Source organism: Polyodon spathula, chromosome 4 (genome assembly GCF_017654505.1).
Source record: "Polyodon spathula isolate WHYD16114869_AA chromosome 4, ASM1765450v1, whole genome shotgun sequence".
Lineage (NCBI taxonomy): Eukaryota > Metazoa > Chordata > Actinopteri > Acipenseriformes > Polyodontidae > Polyodon > Polyodon spathula.
In genome coordinates, this window is record NC_054537.1 from 51,556,178 (window position 1) to 51,573,940 (window position 17,763).

The 17,763-nt window shown below is 41.0% G+C and overlaps 1 protein-coding gene across 2 annotated transcripts in view; it reads right to left on the reverse strand.

Moving 5' to 3' along the window:
* scgn (secretagogin, EF-hand calcium binding protein) overlaps window positions 1-646 on the reverse strand; it is a 69,206-nt gene extending 68,560 nt beyond the window's left edge. Inside the window, exon 1 of one of the 2 annotated variants that reach the window (XM_041248063.1) lies at window positions 330-646. In XM_041248063.1, coding sequence (XP_041103997.1) covers window positions 330-399 — 70 coding nt within the window. In that variant the 5' untranslated portion in view covers window positions 400-646. The remainder of the gene's footprint in view (window positions 1-329) is intronic. The other variant, XM_041248062.1, reaches the window with a different exon arrangement.
* Between the last annotated feature and the right edge of the window lie 17,117 nt (window positions 647-17,763).

Below are 17,763 nucleotides of genomic sequence, written 5' to 3' on the forward strand. Positions count from 1 at the left end.
GTAGTAAATACAGTTAATGGATGAGGTAATTACTAACTTTAGAATATAAATACAGATTCTCTCAAGAAACAATCAGTATAACCAATTATTCAAACGAATTACTTAATAAGCAAATTGCTTAAAGAAGACACTTCAACTGTTGACATATATGTGCTAAATATAATACTGTTAAAACGCTTGTTAAAAATACAATTGTGCATTCTTTTTATATTATCAGACTGAAAAACTGTAAAGAGATTCTAAACAAGTAATACTTTTCTTTAAATTATGTCATTGAAACTACTTTAAAACTGCTGGAAACTAAAATAAAATAAAATAAAATGATTTACCATCAGCATCAAAGTGCTGCCAGATTTCTAAAAAGCCAGATGCGTCCAGATTGTCAAAGATGCTGTCCATGGTGATGATGGTCGAATGTTAGAGCTGACAAAAACACTGAGGTACTGGTGCTTCAAAAAGGTGGTTGGAGTTAAGCCGTTATATCTGTGAGGGAAGTTACAAGTCCTGTATTTTAAATCTACACGAGAACTGATATTAGCAGTGGGGGATTTCTGCTCTGTACTTTAAACAGGATAGCCCCACCTCCGGTGATGGACTGAAAGATTTCGTTTATCACGCCTGCGTAAAGAGAGCACAAATAAATTCACCTTTCTGCGCTGTCTCATTCGGAGCTGAGAAACACCCCTGCAAACTATATCCGATTACGTGCGTTTCAGGCAATATGCAATATATGGCTACTTCATTCTGTCTGAGTCATTGCACTTCAATTGGGCAGTCTGCCCTTACGGAAATAACCTATAGAAAGTCCTATAGTAAATTGGTCAAGTCCTATACAATATCCTATATGATTTCTTTAAAACCTTTTAAGTCCTATAGAGTGTCCTATAGTACTACTGTAGGGAGACCCTTTTGAGTACTATAGGAGGATATTTTTTTTTAAATGAATCCTTTAGGATTTCTCTAAAAAAACTTTTTAGTTCCATAATATCCTATAGTACCACTATAGGATCCTATAGGACATTTCTGTAAGGGTGGGGTACTACCGAAAACTTTAAGTAGGCCTATTATTCTGTAGTCCATACTTGCCAAAATGAAAAATAAATTCTATATGTTTTTTTCAAATTATTCTCAGAACCTAACGGAATTATTTACCAATGTGCTGCAGTACATAATTAGTACAGAATAGAAACAGGGTTGGATAAACATCAACAATGTCTGCCCTAATAGACTGTGTGGGTCACCATTGGCAATAAGGCCATTCCTCCTATGCCCTTTATTTTTCTCCCCGGGGAATCTGTCTTGTAGTTTATTCAATTACTTTAAATGGTGTTGCATCTATATACGGCCAAATCACAAATACACGTTTTAAGAGACAGACTCACATTCACTGTTAGTTGTTTGAACCCTGACACCACCTTTAATGATACAAAAAAAAAAACCAGGATATTTACAACTGGCACTGTTTAGATCATTTATATAGACAATAAAACATTAGGGACTGACTGACGACGTAAGACAGGATGTTCTGACATGGAGCTTGAGTCATGATTCGAAAGGTCTTTGTAACAGGGATAGAATAGCACTGCCGCGATGTTCTCAGCTCATTTAGTGATAGTCCGTAAGACCATTAAAAAAATTGCCATTCTGCAGACTGTAATCTTATGATACATCTAAAATATTATATTACTATAGCAATGATAGGTTATTAAAAATGCGTAAAACTATATGTGTGTGTGTGTGTGTGTGTGTGTGTGTGTGTGTGTGTGTGTGTGTGTGTGTGTGTGTGTTTTATGGACTGTTGCCGAAATGCCCAGCTGCAGCGGGCAGATGCCAAATTAGCTTCGAATTTGATGTCATTTTGGCATCTGAAATGGCTGGTCAACTGCCCACAGATTTTTAGCGGTCCATTAATTCAGTGCTTGCCAGGCGCGTCAGGTCCAATTTATTTTCACACGTGTTGTATATATATATATATATATATATATATATATATATATATATATATATATATTATATATATATATATATATATATATATATATATATATAGATAGATAGATAGATAGATAGATAGATAGATAGATAGATAGATAGATAGATAGATAGATAGATAGATATTGTAACAAGGTAACAGGGAGTATATTTTAGGTCTCAGGATGAGACGAGCATTATTCCCCATACAGTAAAATAGGGTGACATGCAATAACAACGACACTAGAGGTCACTGGTCGACTAAAATCTTAAACAACATAGATGTGTAACATGGTGATTATTAGGTGTAAACAGAAGCAATTAAAAGGGGACATGATTAACAGGTGGAGAGATCAAAACTGAATTATGCAGAGTTGTTTACCACTTTCACACACAAATGTCACTACTGGGCCTATGCCCATTAAAATAACCATTCTCACAGCAAGAAACTGTGCAATCTATGCCGGTGTTCTTCACTTTTTGCTTCCTTCGGGGACAGCACATGCTCTGCGCATGCTCTGTTCTACCTTTTCACACTGCACATGCTCAACACATTTACTATGCCAGAAATAGCTGCCTAACCCAACCAAGAGATGAAAAAGATTTCAATATAATGCTTTCATTTCTGGGGCTGTGTGATGGAGAATACACCAGAATGAAACCTACTCCAGCTTGATTGAAACCTTTAAAAACATATGTGTATGCAGGGTCCTGAAGTTTCACCGTGAGTGTTTGTGTGTATTGCTGAGAACAGGTGCACATATGCTTGGCAATGACACAATCTGGTACAAGCAAGTTTATTCGTTTTAGGCTCTGAATAATATTTAGTTAAATGAAAAGGTTAAAATCACTGGATAATATTTTTAAATACCATTTTACTTTTGAAGATTAAATCGGCAATCTGTAGGTTTGGTTAGCCGTGGGTGCCACCATCTTGGAGGGCGCGTGCGATGATGTAAGGCTTAGATCTAACCTGGAGCACACCCAATACAAGTCCGAGAGGGAAAGATAACATAGGAGCATGTTATTTGCATTGTATGCATTTATTCTGTGGAGTGATTCAGGGTTAACTAAGTTGAAGTAACCCAAGTGTTTTAAAATAAGGAATTCCAGTCAAAAGGGGAACTGAAGGTCATTTTGCTTATGGCTAAAGTGTATTGAACTAGTCTAGGGGAGGGGCTAGAGTAAGCAAAGGTATACTGTGGCTGGCTCATTCAAAAGCAAGAGGTGACAGACTCTGGGTGGAAGTCTAGTGAGTAGTTTGCTCAGAGAGGTCTGAAAGTTACAGTGCTGTATGCCCACAGTTTGATATTATAAATAGTTGGATTTCATTCTGATTGTTTTTTGTTAGTTAGTTTGTTTATTTGTTTTCTTTTTTTTTGGGGGGGGGGGGGGGGGGGGGGGGGTCTGAAAATAAATATTTCATTTGCATTTCAATTTCTTCTCCTGTCTGCTTCTTGTAATATATCAGCCTCTTCACCACACTATCTTATATTTTTTATTAATAACATTGTAACAAGCACGACTGGACACTCTCCATCGTCACCTGTTGGCCGATTGTGTGCCGTGCCCGGAGATGGCCTTCCACAACTATGCTACTGAACAGTAGAGGATGCCTGGAGTGTGAAATATGGTAGGGGAAAGACTGTAATTATGGTTGTTATAATTTGTTGTGATTATTGTAAGTGCCCTTATTTTTTATGCAATACCCTGTAACTGTTGAAACCTTCCTGTATTGTTTTATGTAGTGTGTGAATGTCACCCTGAGAGGTAGTGCTCTGGGGTGGGGACAGGGCTGTGTGTGTGTGTGTGTGTGTGTGTGTGTGCGTGGGTGTGTGTGTGTGTGTGGGGGGGGGGGGGGGGGGGGGTACTGACTTGCTGTTGGTTGTCTAATGAAAATATATTGTACCTGAAAGCTTTGGTATGTGTCTCCAGTGATTGCTGTGCTTGCTGCCATGTTGTCAGGAGTGGAATGGATGACACGCGCCTGCTGATCTCCTGCTGTGACAAGGAAGCTGAGACCCGGAGGCTGGTGGAAGAAGAAATTGCCCAGCTGATGGAAGAGGTCTAGTGCATACAGTAGAGAAGCAGCCGAGGGGTGAGACTCTTTCTGCCGTAGGAAGAAGCCAGCAGCCGAGCAGGCCACCTCAGGAGAGGCAGTAAAGATAGCAGCCTAGTGGGCTGCCTTGGAAGAAGTGAACTAGAAGACACCGGTGCGGAAAAGACTGGCAGCCAAGCAAGCTAACGCAGGAGAGGCCACGAAGATGGCAACCAGGAGGGCTACCTCAGGGAAGCAATGTGGAAAGGGCCAGTATACAGGAAAAAAAACCCAGCTGAGCGGGCTACTCCAGGAAAGGCGGTGAAGACAGCAGCTGAGTGGGCTAGTCCAGGAGAGGAGGTGAAGACAGTTGCCAAGCAGGGTACCCCAGGGGAGATGGCGAGAACAGCACAGGTGAGGAGCACAGCATCAAGCAGACCCAACGCGGCAGGAACTGTGACCAGACAGGGCGACCCCAGCCCTTTCTTGTGGCGGAACCAGCATGGCTAGCAAAAGTACCGTCAAGGCAGGCCACTACGAAGGGACTTTGCCTTGGGAAGCCTACCTGGTGAAGTTCCGCCTGTGGCCTTGGTAAACAACTGGAAACCAGAAAAAACAGGCAGGGCAGCTGGCAGCAGCTCTAGAAGGGAAGGCACTGCAAGCATTGCTAGACTTAGACCCGGTGGAGCCATGTGACTTTCATGCCCTCTCCACGGCTCTCCAGCACCACTTCGGGAAAGTGGAGCATGCCGTCAGCCTGAGCCATTGCCTTGTCATGAGAAAGAAGACCTATGGCAAGAAGCTGACACGATGAACTTGGTGCGATGGGGGTATCCAGGTCGTACAAAAAGACCTGGTGACAGAGTCATTCGTCCATGACCTGAGCCCCACTGCACTCCCACAACAAGTCCATCTTGCCACCCCAACCTCCCTACAAGGGTCAAGGCAGTGCTCTAGGAGGGTGAGCGAGACCGGACTCCCAGAGTTCATGTGGTCAGGGAAGAGGAAGGTAGTGACGGAGACAAAGACGCCGCCGCTGTCAGGCAGATCACACCTGCAAGACGCTGCTGGAACTGCAGGAGCCCTAGGGCCGTATTCACAAAGCTGACTAAGTCTAAGACCAAAAAAAGGGCTTAAGTCGTCTTTGCTGACTTTGTTATGACCGAGTCTTAAGTCGTTTCACAAAATGATTTTCTGGGGGGTCTTAACTTAGACCAGCGTTTCTGTCCTTGCGCAACGTTTTCATTATTTTCCATTCGAGAGAAAGCCATTACCTGAGGGACAGATCGATAATTTAGCTGTTCACTGGGATTTAAGAAAAATCATTATGTCATGTAAATATAAATAATGTCAAATGTATATATGTATATATTTTATTATAGAATTTCGTAATTTTCTACTAAAAAATATATCATTATAATTTTAAACTGACCTGTTGAATTATTTTACAGTGGTTAGGCTCTCATTGATTACTTAAGTTAAACTATATATATATATATATATATATATATATATATATATATATATATATATATATATATATACACACACACACACACACACACACACACACACACACACTGAGTGCACAAAACATTAGGAACACCTGCTCTTTCCATGAAATAGACTGACAAGGTGAATCCAGGTGAAGGAACCGAACAGGATAGCAGTATCAACCAACGATCATTTGGGTGCGGTTTTACAATGTTTAGTAAGGAATTTGTGAAAGGAGGGGGGAAGGGTGGAACATTTCAATACACCATTAGGTTGGGTCAGATGTCCAGGGGCAGTAGAGGGATGGTAGAAGAAGGGCAATGCCTGCTTGCTTGCTAGGTCATAAATTCCAGGCCGAAGTGAACATAACAACCGCAACGGAGGGGGCACTCATGCCCCACAGCTATTGTCTATTGGTTGAGTATTTGAGTTTAGGGGGTAGGGATGGATGAATTGTCTGCTGCGTGCCAAATCCTGATAGGAGCAGGGAATTTTATGTAGAAACTATATAACCCATGTACGTGCTTTACCCTGGCAGAATACATTAGTTACTGATGAAGTGACTGTTATTCTCCGGAGCGCTCTGTATTTTGAGGACCACTGCAATAAACCTTTGATGCAACAATCGGTGTGATTGATTGCCTCTGATCATCTCTGCACTTCATTTTGCGACCCTACACAGGTGAAAGCTACGATCCCTTATTGATGTAACCTATTAAATCCACTTCAATCAGTGTAGATAAAGGGGAGACAGGTTAAAGAAGGATTTTTAAGCCACGACACAATTGAAACATGGATTGTGTATGTGTGCCATTCAGAAGGTAAATGGGCAAGACAAAAGAGTTTTGTGCCTTTGAACGGGGTAAGGTAGTAGGTGTCAGGCACGCTGGTTTGAGTGTGTCAAGAACTGCAAATTTGATGGGTTTTTCACGCTCAGCAGTTTCCCGTGTGTATCAATGGTCCACCAGCCAACAGCAGGCCAGTGGTCAAAAACGTCTCATTGATGAAAGAGGCCAAAGAAGGCTGACACGAATTGTGCAGAGCAACAGACGGGCTACAGTTAGTCAACTTGACAGTCCCGTACAACAATGGTGCCGAAAGACCCATAAAAGAATGCACAACTCATTGTACCTTCACACTAATGCGGCATGGCAGCCCATAACCTAACAGATTTCCACATCTTTCAGCAAAACACAAGAAACTGAGGTTGCAGTGGGCTAAGGAACGAAAATATAGGAAACTGGAGGATTGGAAAAACATTGCCTGGACTGATGAATCCCGGTTCCTGGTGTTTCACGCTGATGGGAGGACTAGGGTTTAGAGAAAACCACATGAGTACATGCATCCATCATGCTGCGTGTCAACATTGCAGGCTGATGGTGGTGGTGTGATGGTGGATTGAAGGTCAGAACAGCTGAGTTCAGGTAGGCAGAAGCAGGGAAAAAGAAACTTCGTCAAACACAACCACCAGAAATCAAAACAACCAACAGATTTGAGTCACTTCAGAATTTTGATGAGCAGAACCAACAACAAGAGAATGAAAGGAACAACATCCAGGATCCCATTGACAGTGGTGACCAGACAGCAAAAAGAAGGGAAGTCATGATTGTTGTGACTCCATATTAAGAAACACAGCAAGTTCAGTTCGCAGTTTGGACCCCCTTACTACAACAGTGTGCTGCCTTCCGGGAGCCTCGGTCAAGCACATCACTGAGAACGTGGACAGGCTCCTAGAACGAACAGGAGACGACCCGGTAGTAGTCGTCCACATCGGTACAAACAACATTGGAAGAGACAGACCAAAATCCCTGCAAAACAAATTCAGAGAGCTAGGAAGGAAATTAAAAGAGAAAACCAAAACTGTGGTATTTTCTGGTATACTACCGGCACCTTGCAAAGGACCATATGGACAGCTGGAAATAATTAATCAAAACCATGGCTGAAGACGTGGTGCACACGGGAAGGCTTCACCTATCTTGATCATTGGACCACATTCTACAACGAGGACTATCTGTATAGACGGGATGGACTGCACTTAAATAACAAGGGAACTAGTCTACTTGGAGAAAAGATCCTCGAGCAGGTTCAGAAGCATTTAAACTAGAAAGGAAGGGGGGAGAAATCAACAAAAAAACAGAAGGGAGACCACATCAAAACAAGAACAACAACTCAGGTAAGACAACCATTAAATGTATTTATCTAAATGCTAGAAGTATCAGAAACAAAATTTTAAAACTTGAAGCTACTGCACTAACAGGTAACTATGATGTGATAGGTGTTACAGAAACGTGGTTGTCTGAGAGTGATGGGGACGAATATAATATTTGTGGGTATACACTGTATAGGAAAGACAGGCAGGACAGAAGAGGAGGAGGGGTAGCGCTATACATAAGAAACAGTCTTGAAGCCCAGGTGTTAAACCTGGACAAAGAAAATAAAACCGAATCAATATGGGTCAGAATAACGGACAAAAATTCAAAGGGCATAATAATAGGAGCATGCTATAGACCGCCAGATTCAGACGGTGAGCAAAATAATCTGTTATACAATGACATTAGAAATGCATGTAGCAAAGGAGAAGCCATACTAATGGGGGATTTCAACTTCCCCCAAATAAAATGGGAAAACCTGGTGGGTAGCGCGAAGGATGAAATAGAAATGGTGGAAATGACAAATGACTGCTTCCTAACACAATTTGTCAAGGCACCGACTAGAGGGGAGGCATGCCTTGATTTAGTCTTTTCAAATAACGAAGATAGAATAACTAAAACAGAGGTCAGAGAACCACTGGCAAACTCAGACCACAACATGGTCTCATTTGAAGTGTTTTTTAAATCCTCAAAAGTAATGACTAAAGCTAAGGTTTACAATTTTAGAAAAGCAAACTATGAAGGTATGAAACAGAGACTAACAGAAGTAGATTGGAGTAAAATAGAGAAAACACCCACAGAAGAAGGATGGTTGTTCTTCAAAAATGTAGTACTAGAGGCGCAAAACAATTATATCCCTAAAGTAGACAAATCTAAATGTAAAACTAAATTGCCAAAATGGTTTAATAGATCAATTAAAAAAAATATTCAGCGAAAAAAAGGCACTTTACAGAGCATTAAAAAAGGACCAAAAAGAAAGTACACAGAAAGAGTACACAGAACTGCAAACGCAAGTCAAAAAGGAAGTTAGAAAGGCCAAGAGAGAAATAGAAATGAACATTATTTTTATAGCGAACATTCAAAGAGGAGATTAAATGTTTAAGAGATACAAATGGCAAAATCATAGATGAAGAAAAAAAAATAGCAAATATATTAAATGATTACTTTTCACAAGTTTTTACAAAGGAAGATACTGACAACATGCCCCACATGTCATCCAGTTCCTATCCAGTTTTAAATAACTTTAGCATAACTGAGGCAGAAGTGTTAAAGGGACTAGGAGCTCTTAAAATAAACAAATCCCCTGGGCCGGATGAGATCCTCCCAGTAGTACTCAAAGAAATGAAAGAAGTAATTTACAAACCGCTAACCAAGATCATGCAGCAGTCTCTTGACACAGGGGTGGTACCGACAGACTGGAAAATTGCAAACGTAATACCGATCCACAAAAAGGGAAACAAAACTGAACCAGGTAACTACAGACCAGTAAGCCTGACTTCTATTATATGCAAACTTATGGAAACTATAATAAGATCCAAAATGGAAAATTACCTATATGGTAACAGTATCCTGGGAGACAGTCAACATGGTTTTAGGAAAGGGAGATCGTGTATAACTAACCTGCTTGATTTTTTTGAGGATGCAACATCGATAATGGATAATTGCAAAGCATATAAGAACATAAGAACATAAGAAAGTTTACAAACGAGAGGAGGCCATTCGGCCCATCTTGCTCGTTTGGTTGTTAGTAGCTTATTGATCCCAAAATCTCATCAAGCAGCTTCTTGAAGGATCCCAGGGTGTCAGCTTCAACAACATTACTGGGGAGTTGATTCCAGACCCTCACAATTCTCTGTGTAAAAAAGTGTCTCCTATTTTCTGTTCTGAATGCCCCTTTTTCTAAACTCCATTTGTGACCCCTGGTCCTTGTTTCTTTTTTCAGGCTGAAAAAGTCCCTTGGGTCGACACTGTCAATACCTTTTAGAATTGTGAATGCTTGAATTAGGTCGCCACGTAGTCTTCTTTGTTCAAGACTGAACAGATTCAATTCTTTTAGCCTGTCTGCATATGACATGCCTTTTAAGCCCGGAATAATTCTGGTCGCTCTTCTTTGCACTCTTTCTAGAGCAGCAATATCTTTTTTATAGCGAGGTGACCAGAACTGCACACAATATTCAAGATGAGGTCTTACAAGTGCATTGTACAGTTTTAACATTACTTCCCTTGATTTAAATTCAACACTTTTCACAATGTATCCGAGCATCTTGTTAGCCTTTTTTATAGCTTCCCCACATTGCCTAGATGAAGACATTTCTGAGTCAACAAAAACTCCTAGGTCTTTTTCATAGATTCCTTCTCCAATTTCAATATCTCCCATATGATATTTATAATGTACATTTTTATTTCCTGCGTGCAGTACTTTACACTTTTCTCTATTAAATGTCATTTGCCATGTGTCTGCCCAGTTCTGAATCTTGTCTAGATCATTTTGAATGACCTTTGCTGCTGCAACAGTGTTTGCCACTCCTCCTACTTTTGTGTTGTCTGCAAATTTAACAAGTTTGCTTACTATACCAGAATCTAAATCATTAATGTAGATTAGGAATAGCAGAGGACCTAATACTGATCCCTGTGGTACACCGCTGGTTACCACACTCCATTCTGAGGTTTTTCCTCTAATCAGTACTTTCTGTTTTCTACATGTTAACCACTCCCTAATCCATGTACATGTGTTTCCTTGAATCCCAACTGCGTTCAGTTTGAGAATTAATCTTTTGTGCGGGACTTTGTCAAAAGCTTTCTGGAAATCTAAATAAACCATGTCATATGCTTTGCAATTATCCATTATCGATGTTGCATCCTCAAAAAAATCAAGCAAGTTAGTTAGGCACGATCTCCCTTTCCTAAAACCATGTTGACTGTCTCCCAGTACCCTGTTACCATATAGGTAATTTTCCATTTTGGATCTTATTATAGTTTCCATAAGTTTGCATATAATAGAAGTCAGGCTTACTGGTCTGTAGTTACCTGGTTCAGTTTTGTTTCCCTTTTTGTGGATCGGTATTACGTTTGCAATTTTCCAGTCTGTCGGTACCACCCCTGTGTCAAGAGACTGCTGCATGATCTTGGTTAGCGGTTTGTAAATTACTTCTTTCATTTCTTTGAGTACTACTGGGAGGATCTCATCCGGCCCAGGGGATTTGTTTATTTTAAGAGCTCCTAGTCCCTTTAACACTTCTGCCTCAGTTATGCTAAAGTTATTTAAAACTGGACAGGAACTGGATGACATGTGGGGCATGTTGTCAGTATCTTCCTTTGTAAAAACTTGTGAAAAGTAATCATTTAACATATTTGCTATTTTTTTTTCTTCCTCTACGATTTTGCCATTTGTATCTCTTAAACATTTAATCTCCTCTTTGAATGTTCTCTTGCTGTTGTAATATTGGAAAAACATTTTGGAATTGGTTTTAGCTCCCTTAGCAATGTTCATTTCTATTTCTCTCTTGGCCTTTCTAACTTCCTTTTTGACTTGCGTTTGCAGTTCCGTGTACTCTTTCTGCGTACTTTCTTTTTGGTCCTTTTTTAATGCTCTGTAAAGTGCCTTTTTTCGCTGAATATTTTTTTTAATTGATCTATTAAACCATTTTGGCAATTTAGTTTTACATTTAGATTTGTCTACTTTAGGGATGTAATTGTTTTGCGCCTCTAGTACTACATTTTTGAAGAACAACCATCCTTCTTCTGTGGGTGTTTTCTCTATTTTACTCCAATCTACTTCTGTTAGTCTCTGTTTCATGCCTTCATAGTTTGCTTTTCTAAAATTGTAAACCTTAACTTTAGTCTTTACTTTTGGGGATTTAAAAAACACTTCAAATGAGACCATGTTATGGTCTGAGTTTGCCAGTGGTTCTCTGACCTCTGTTTTAGTTATTCTATCTTCGTTATTTGAAAAGACTAAATCAAGGCATGCCTCCCCTCTAGTGGGTGCCTTCACAAATTGTGTTAGGAAGCAGTCATTTGTCATTTCCACCATTTCTATTTCATCCTTCGCGCTACCCACCGGGTTTTCCCATTTTATTTGGGGGAAGTTGAAATCCCCCATTAGTATGGCTTCTCCTTTGCTACACACATTTCTAATGTCATTGTATAACAGATTATTGTGCTCACCGTCTGAATCTGGCGGTCTATAGCATGCTCCTATTATTATGCCCTTTGAATTTTTGTCTGTTATTCTGACCCATATTGATTCGGTTTTATTTTCTTTGTCCAGGTTTAACACCTGGGCTTCAAGACTGTTTCTTATGTATAGCGCTACCCCTCCTCCTCTTCTGTCCTGCCTGTCTTTCCTATACAGTGTATACCCACAAATATTATATTCGTCCCCATCACTCTCAGACAACCAAGTTTCTGTAACACCTATCACATCATAGTTACCTGTTAGTGCAGTAGCTTCAAGTTCTAGAATTTTGTTTCTGATACTTCTAGCATTTAGATAAATACATTTAATGGTTGTCTTACCTGAGTTGTTGTTCTTGTTTTGATGCGGTCTCCCTTCTGTTTTTTTGTTGATTTCTCCCCCCTTCCTTTCTAGTTTAAATGCTTCCGAACCTGCTCGAGGATCTTGCCATAGCATATGACATGGTTTATTTAGATTTCCAGAAAGCTTTTGACAAAGTCCCACACAAAAGATTAATTCTCAAACTGAACGCAGTTGGGATTCAAGGAAACACATGTACATGGATTAGGGAGTGGTTACCATGTAGAAAACAAAAAGTACTGATTAGAGGAAAAACCTCAGAATGGAGTGTGGTAACCAGCGGTGTACCACAGGGATCAATATTGTGTGCAGTTCTGGTCACCTCGTTATAAAAAAGATATTGCTGCTCTAGAAAGAGTGCAATGAAGAGCGACCAGAATTATTCCAGGCTTAAAAGGCATGTCCTATGCAGACAGGCTAAAAGAATTGAATCTGTTCAGTCTTGAACAAAGAAGACTACGTGGTGACCTAATTCAAGCATTCAAAATTCTAAAAGGTATTGACAGTGTCGACCCAAGGGACTTTTTCAGCCTGAAAAAAGAAACAAGGACCAAGGGTCACAAATGGAGTTTAGACAAAGGGGCATTCAGAACAGAAAATAGGAGACACTTTTTTACACAGAGAATTGTGAGGGTCTGGAATCAACTCCCCAGTAATGTTGTTGAAGCTGACACCCTGGGATCCTTCAAGAAGCTGCTTGATGAGATTTTGGGATCAATAAGCTACTAACAACCAAACGAGCAAGATGGGCCGAATGGCCTCCTCTCATTTGTAAACTTTCTTATGTTCTTATGTTCTTATAATATATTATAAGTGTAAATGTTTCTTTATAAGAGAGGAACTGTTAAGTTCGAATATAAGACAATAAACTGTGAACTGTCTTTAAAAACTTTAGTACACAGTTGACCTGCTGAAGAAAAATAACTCGTTTTGTGACCTCTTCTTTACCTGCTAGTTGCAAAGCTGTGCGGGGCATGAAAAATAGGTTCTGGCAGTTGAAGCGGGATTTGTTGATAATCAGCAGCTTTGAATCCAAGGTCTTTCTACAATGAACGATCTTTTTAAAATTAACTAACAAAATAACTTTTGGTAACAGAATAACGGCTACATTACAGTGTAATGTCCGTTCTCTATATTATATTATAGAAATTAATGAAAACTTGGCAGCCCAAGTGAGCATTTCATTTAAATTAGAAAAGTTGTCTATAGTATCAGTTCTTATCAGGAAAGTAGCAACTTTAATTGGTATGATGTTTGTGAGCAAAAAATATGGAGGCTTTTGTATTACAAAAGAAAAATCAACAATTGGACAGAATTACATTTAAAACTAAAAAAAGCCACAGTGTTGCATTTATTTAAGTTTTACTGCAGTAATAAACATAGGTATTTATTTACAGGGAAAATGTAGAGTTTAAAAGTAAAAGAATTAAAAGTCTGTCTCAGACTGTGGCAGAGCAAAGCTCTGCCCTTTTTAAATTGGCAAAGATGGGGTTAATTTCCCCTATCTGCCTGGGTTTATTATGTTCAGGTGGCTGAGGTTGATTAGGTTAATTAATGATCAATCAGCGCCCAGCCACCTGACATAAAAGGAGGCCTCTGCTTCTCATTTGGGAGGAGGGAGCTGAGGAAGCAGGTTGGGGGTTGGGGGTTGGGGGTTGGGGGTTGGGGGTTGGGGGTTGGGGGTTTGGGGGGGTTGGGGGTTGAGGTGATTTTGCCATTGTGCACAATGTTTTATTTTAAATTATAATAAAAACAAACTTTTTTTTTGAAACTGAGAAGACCCTTGGGCCTTAGGGTGATCCACTCCGCCAGCCGCCAAACACAGGCGTCACCCTATCACGGTGGATCTCCGAGGCTCGAGCAGTCATTTTTTTTTTTTTTTTGGAATTTTTGGGATAATTATTTATTTTATTTTTTTTTTTTGAAAAAAAAAAAAAAAAATGGGAAAGAAGAGCAGACAGCGGCAAAGGCAGGACAAGCAGCAGCTGAAGAGATGTAAGTTGCTGCAGCCACCACTGGAGGACCCGGCCAGCCTCTTCCCTTGGTGTTCCTGGTGCGGGAAGGAAGACCATCATTGGCGGTCCTGCCCAGATGTGCCACTGGCAAACTGGTGTGGCCGGTGTGAGGAGGACGGCCACAATTGGGCAGGATGCCCCTACAACCAGGCCCAGGAAGAGGTGCAGTATTCACCTCGGGCATCGGGGGCCACCCCACTACCTCCAGCACCACCACCTTCACCACCATCCCAGGTGATCTGGGACTGGTTGATGCACCCTGAGGCAGACCTCGTCCACTATCTCCCCATAGTTATCAACACGCTGTGGCGTTGAGATGGGGAGAGGTGGGAACAGTGGGAGGAACAACACCACCCAGCGTCCTTCCCAGAGGTTGCCCTCATGGTGGTTAATTACCTGGCGGTAGGCATGGGAGATGCCCCGGTCACTCCAATAAAGAGGGGTGAGCTGCCTTCCCGAGAGCCAGAGAGGGGCGAGCCGCCTTCCCGAGAGCCAGAGAGGGGTGAGGAGCTGTCGTCGCTCCTAGGGCCAGAGAGGGGTGAGGAGCTGCCGTCGCTCCCAGAGCCAGAGAGGGGTGAGGAGCTGCCGTCACTCCCAGAGCCCAGAGGGGAGGAGCTATGGTCCAAGGATGCCTGCCTTGTACCGCCCAGGGATGCCACGCCCGCTCCGCTCAGGGATGACACATTCGCATCGCCTGGGGTTGCCTGCTGCTTCGCATCGCCTGGGGTTGCCTACTGCTTCGCATCGCCTGGGACTGCTGGTGTCTCCTTTTTGTTTTCTAGGGTTGCCGAGGGTCTGCTGCCGTCGCCGCCTCCGCCACCAGAGGGAACCGGGCCTCCTTCGCCAACAGAGAGAGCCGGGCCGCAGTCGCCGTACTACCTTGGAGATCCGGGGCCCCCTCAACCAAAGAAGGCTTGGGGGCTCCGACATCAACCCCGCCCACCACCACCCACCATAACAGCCCACCCAAAGGACATAATTGGACTTTTGGGGGGAGGGGGGAGGGAGGAGTTGGCCGATTGCGGCCGGTGTACATGGGAGGAGGTGTGTCTTTTTAAATTGGCAAGGAAGGGTGTTAATTTCCCCTACCTGCTTGGGTTTATTATGTTCAGGTGGCTGGGGTTGATTAGGTTAATTAACCATCAATCAGAGCCCAGCCACCTGACAAAAGGAGGCCTCTGCTTCTCATTTGGGAGGAGGGAGCTGAGGAAGCAGGTTGGTGTTTGTTGGTTTTGGTTTGGTTTGGTAAATTTGAATCTAGTAAAGGCATTGCCCAGCCTGGAAACCTTGTTTTTGTAAGTTTGTTTTTGTATTGGGTTTTTTTTTTGTCTTTAAATCCCTTTATTTTGCCATTGTGCACTTTTATTTTGTGTTATTTGTAATAAAATTAGTATTTTTTTTGAACTGCAGACTGTCTCTGGGCCTCTGTCCACTTGCCAGCCTGCCACACAGACACACACTAGAATTCTGGAAGGGTATTAAACCTTAGACCTTGCACAAAGTTGGCATTATGTCACTAGAGGAACACATACCAGGAACTGTACATGGCTTTAGACTGTGAAAGCGATCATTATGAATTGCTTCTATGTTTTGAGTAGTCTGGATTACAATAAGGATAGCGGGAGTGTGGTGTGTAATGAAATAAATTGTGGGGAGGAAGAATAAGTGGTTTGAGGCCTGATTCTGAACTGTTTTGAATCTCCAGCATGAAAAAATAACCACGCTGGCATGAGGAATGTATGCGACACACTCCCTTGTCTGCAGGTCGGCAATTCTGAATGTTGTATCTTGTATACCCTGGCTAGCAGTTCATTTATAGCAATAAAAAATGTGTATTTCTATATTTGGTTTGTTGTACCATTTATATCTTGCAAATAGTGTGTACCGTTTCCCATTCACTTCAATAATAAAGCACTGTTTATATTATAGGGCCGAGATGACTTGTATGGTCACATAGAGCTCTTCAACTTCATTCATGAAATAAACACTTTTGCTTTCCTTGATTCTGTGAAATTAAATAGTCCCAACCTCCTTGTGAACTCTACCTAATTGTTGTTATTATTTCTTGGCAGATGCCCTTACCTAGTAATGTGCATATGAACATTACCTTAAAGATAAAACTGAAAATCAAAAGCTTAACTAAAAAAGCTGGATGAGTGGATTCATTCTTTTGATTTCTGCATCAGAAATCTTGATCATGCAATGTGTTTGTACTGGTTTATAGGACTCTGACGTTATTGTTTTTATAAGTCAGCAATATGAAAGCCGTGCTCATGTTTATTTTCTTTGGGTAGTTTTGGACCACAGAGTTTATTTGAAAACGGTATAATGTATATTAATAATAATAATGATAATAATATCTGGCTTCTGAAAAAACAAATGCAACACTTACAGAGAACTGATTATGCACAGTGGATAGCCTAGTAGTACTGAGCACTAGTGTACGGGGTAAGAAAAAAAAATCTATGATAATCATTTTAATATCTGTATGAAGTGTGTTATATATGCAGGTATTTAATATATATATGTGTATATTAAATAGCTGCATATATAACACACTTCATACTGATATTAAAAAGTAAACGGTACAAAATTGTTTAATTAAGGCTGGTTAAAAAAAAAAATTTAAAAGTATTGCGGTTTCTAAATGGTTCCGCTGTTGGCAGGAGAAAATGAATCAATGGTCACTTACTCGATGATTGTCTTCGTGAACAGTTGTCTTTATAAAGGCCTGCGTGTGTTTGTGAACTTGTGTACTAGTGTCTTACAAAAGAAAAAAATTAATGGTATCTGCCAGAAACCAACAAATAAAAGGTTTAGTCTTAGTGTTCCGTGTTGCATGAAGTGATCACTACAGTGTGCACTAACGGACTCATTGATTTTACTTTGACGGAATACAGTACTTTTTTTCATGCAATGCATTCCCTTGCGCCTATCTGAGGTGAATTGCATTTTTGACACTGTTTAACCATCATGAAATAGGCCTGTATGTATGTTCATTTTGTTTATGCCATAGTGTGACAGAGATAAAATGATGCTTGGTGTTAGATCTTCCTCCCAACCTGAGAGGGTGCTAGATAAAGGGAGCAGAGCACCCTGGACTAGAAGGCATGACACTTTGTTCCCATGGGTAGGTGGAAGTCAGCCGGTTAGGTACCCAAACTCATTGACCCAAACGAGAAACGACGTGGCATCCGCACATTGGAGGAGTGGATGCGTTCCTTAATCAAGGGTCACGAGTGTGGATATAAAATAGGGGCATAGCAAATTAATCTGCTCCTTTGTAAATGGTTGTAGTTAACCTAAAAGAAGTAAAAGTTTTGCTGAAAACCATGGGTGTTTTTTTTGTGTTTGAGAAGTGTCGGTTGTAACTGTTGTTTGTCTTTTTAGACTGTCAGTAACACGATCCAGAGCTGGCATTAACCGGACGTCACTTTTCACCCCAGCTTTGCAATTATCCATTACCGAAGTTGCATCCTCAAAAAAATCAAGCATGTTAGTTAGACATGCCTTTGTGAGAGAAATACTGTGCCTATCAAGAATAGATATGGACGGGAG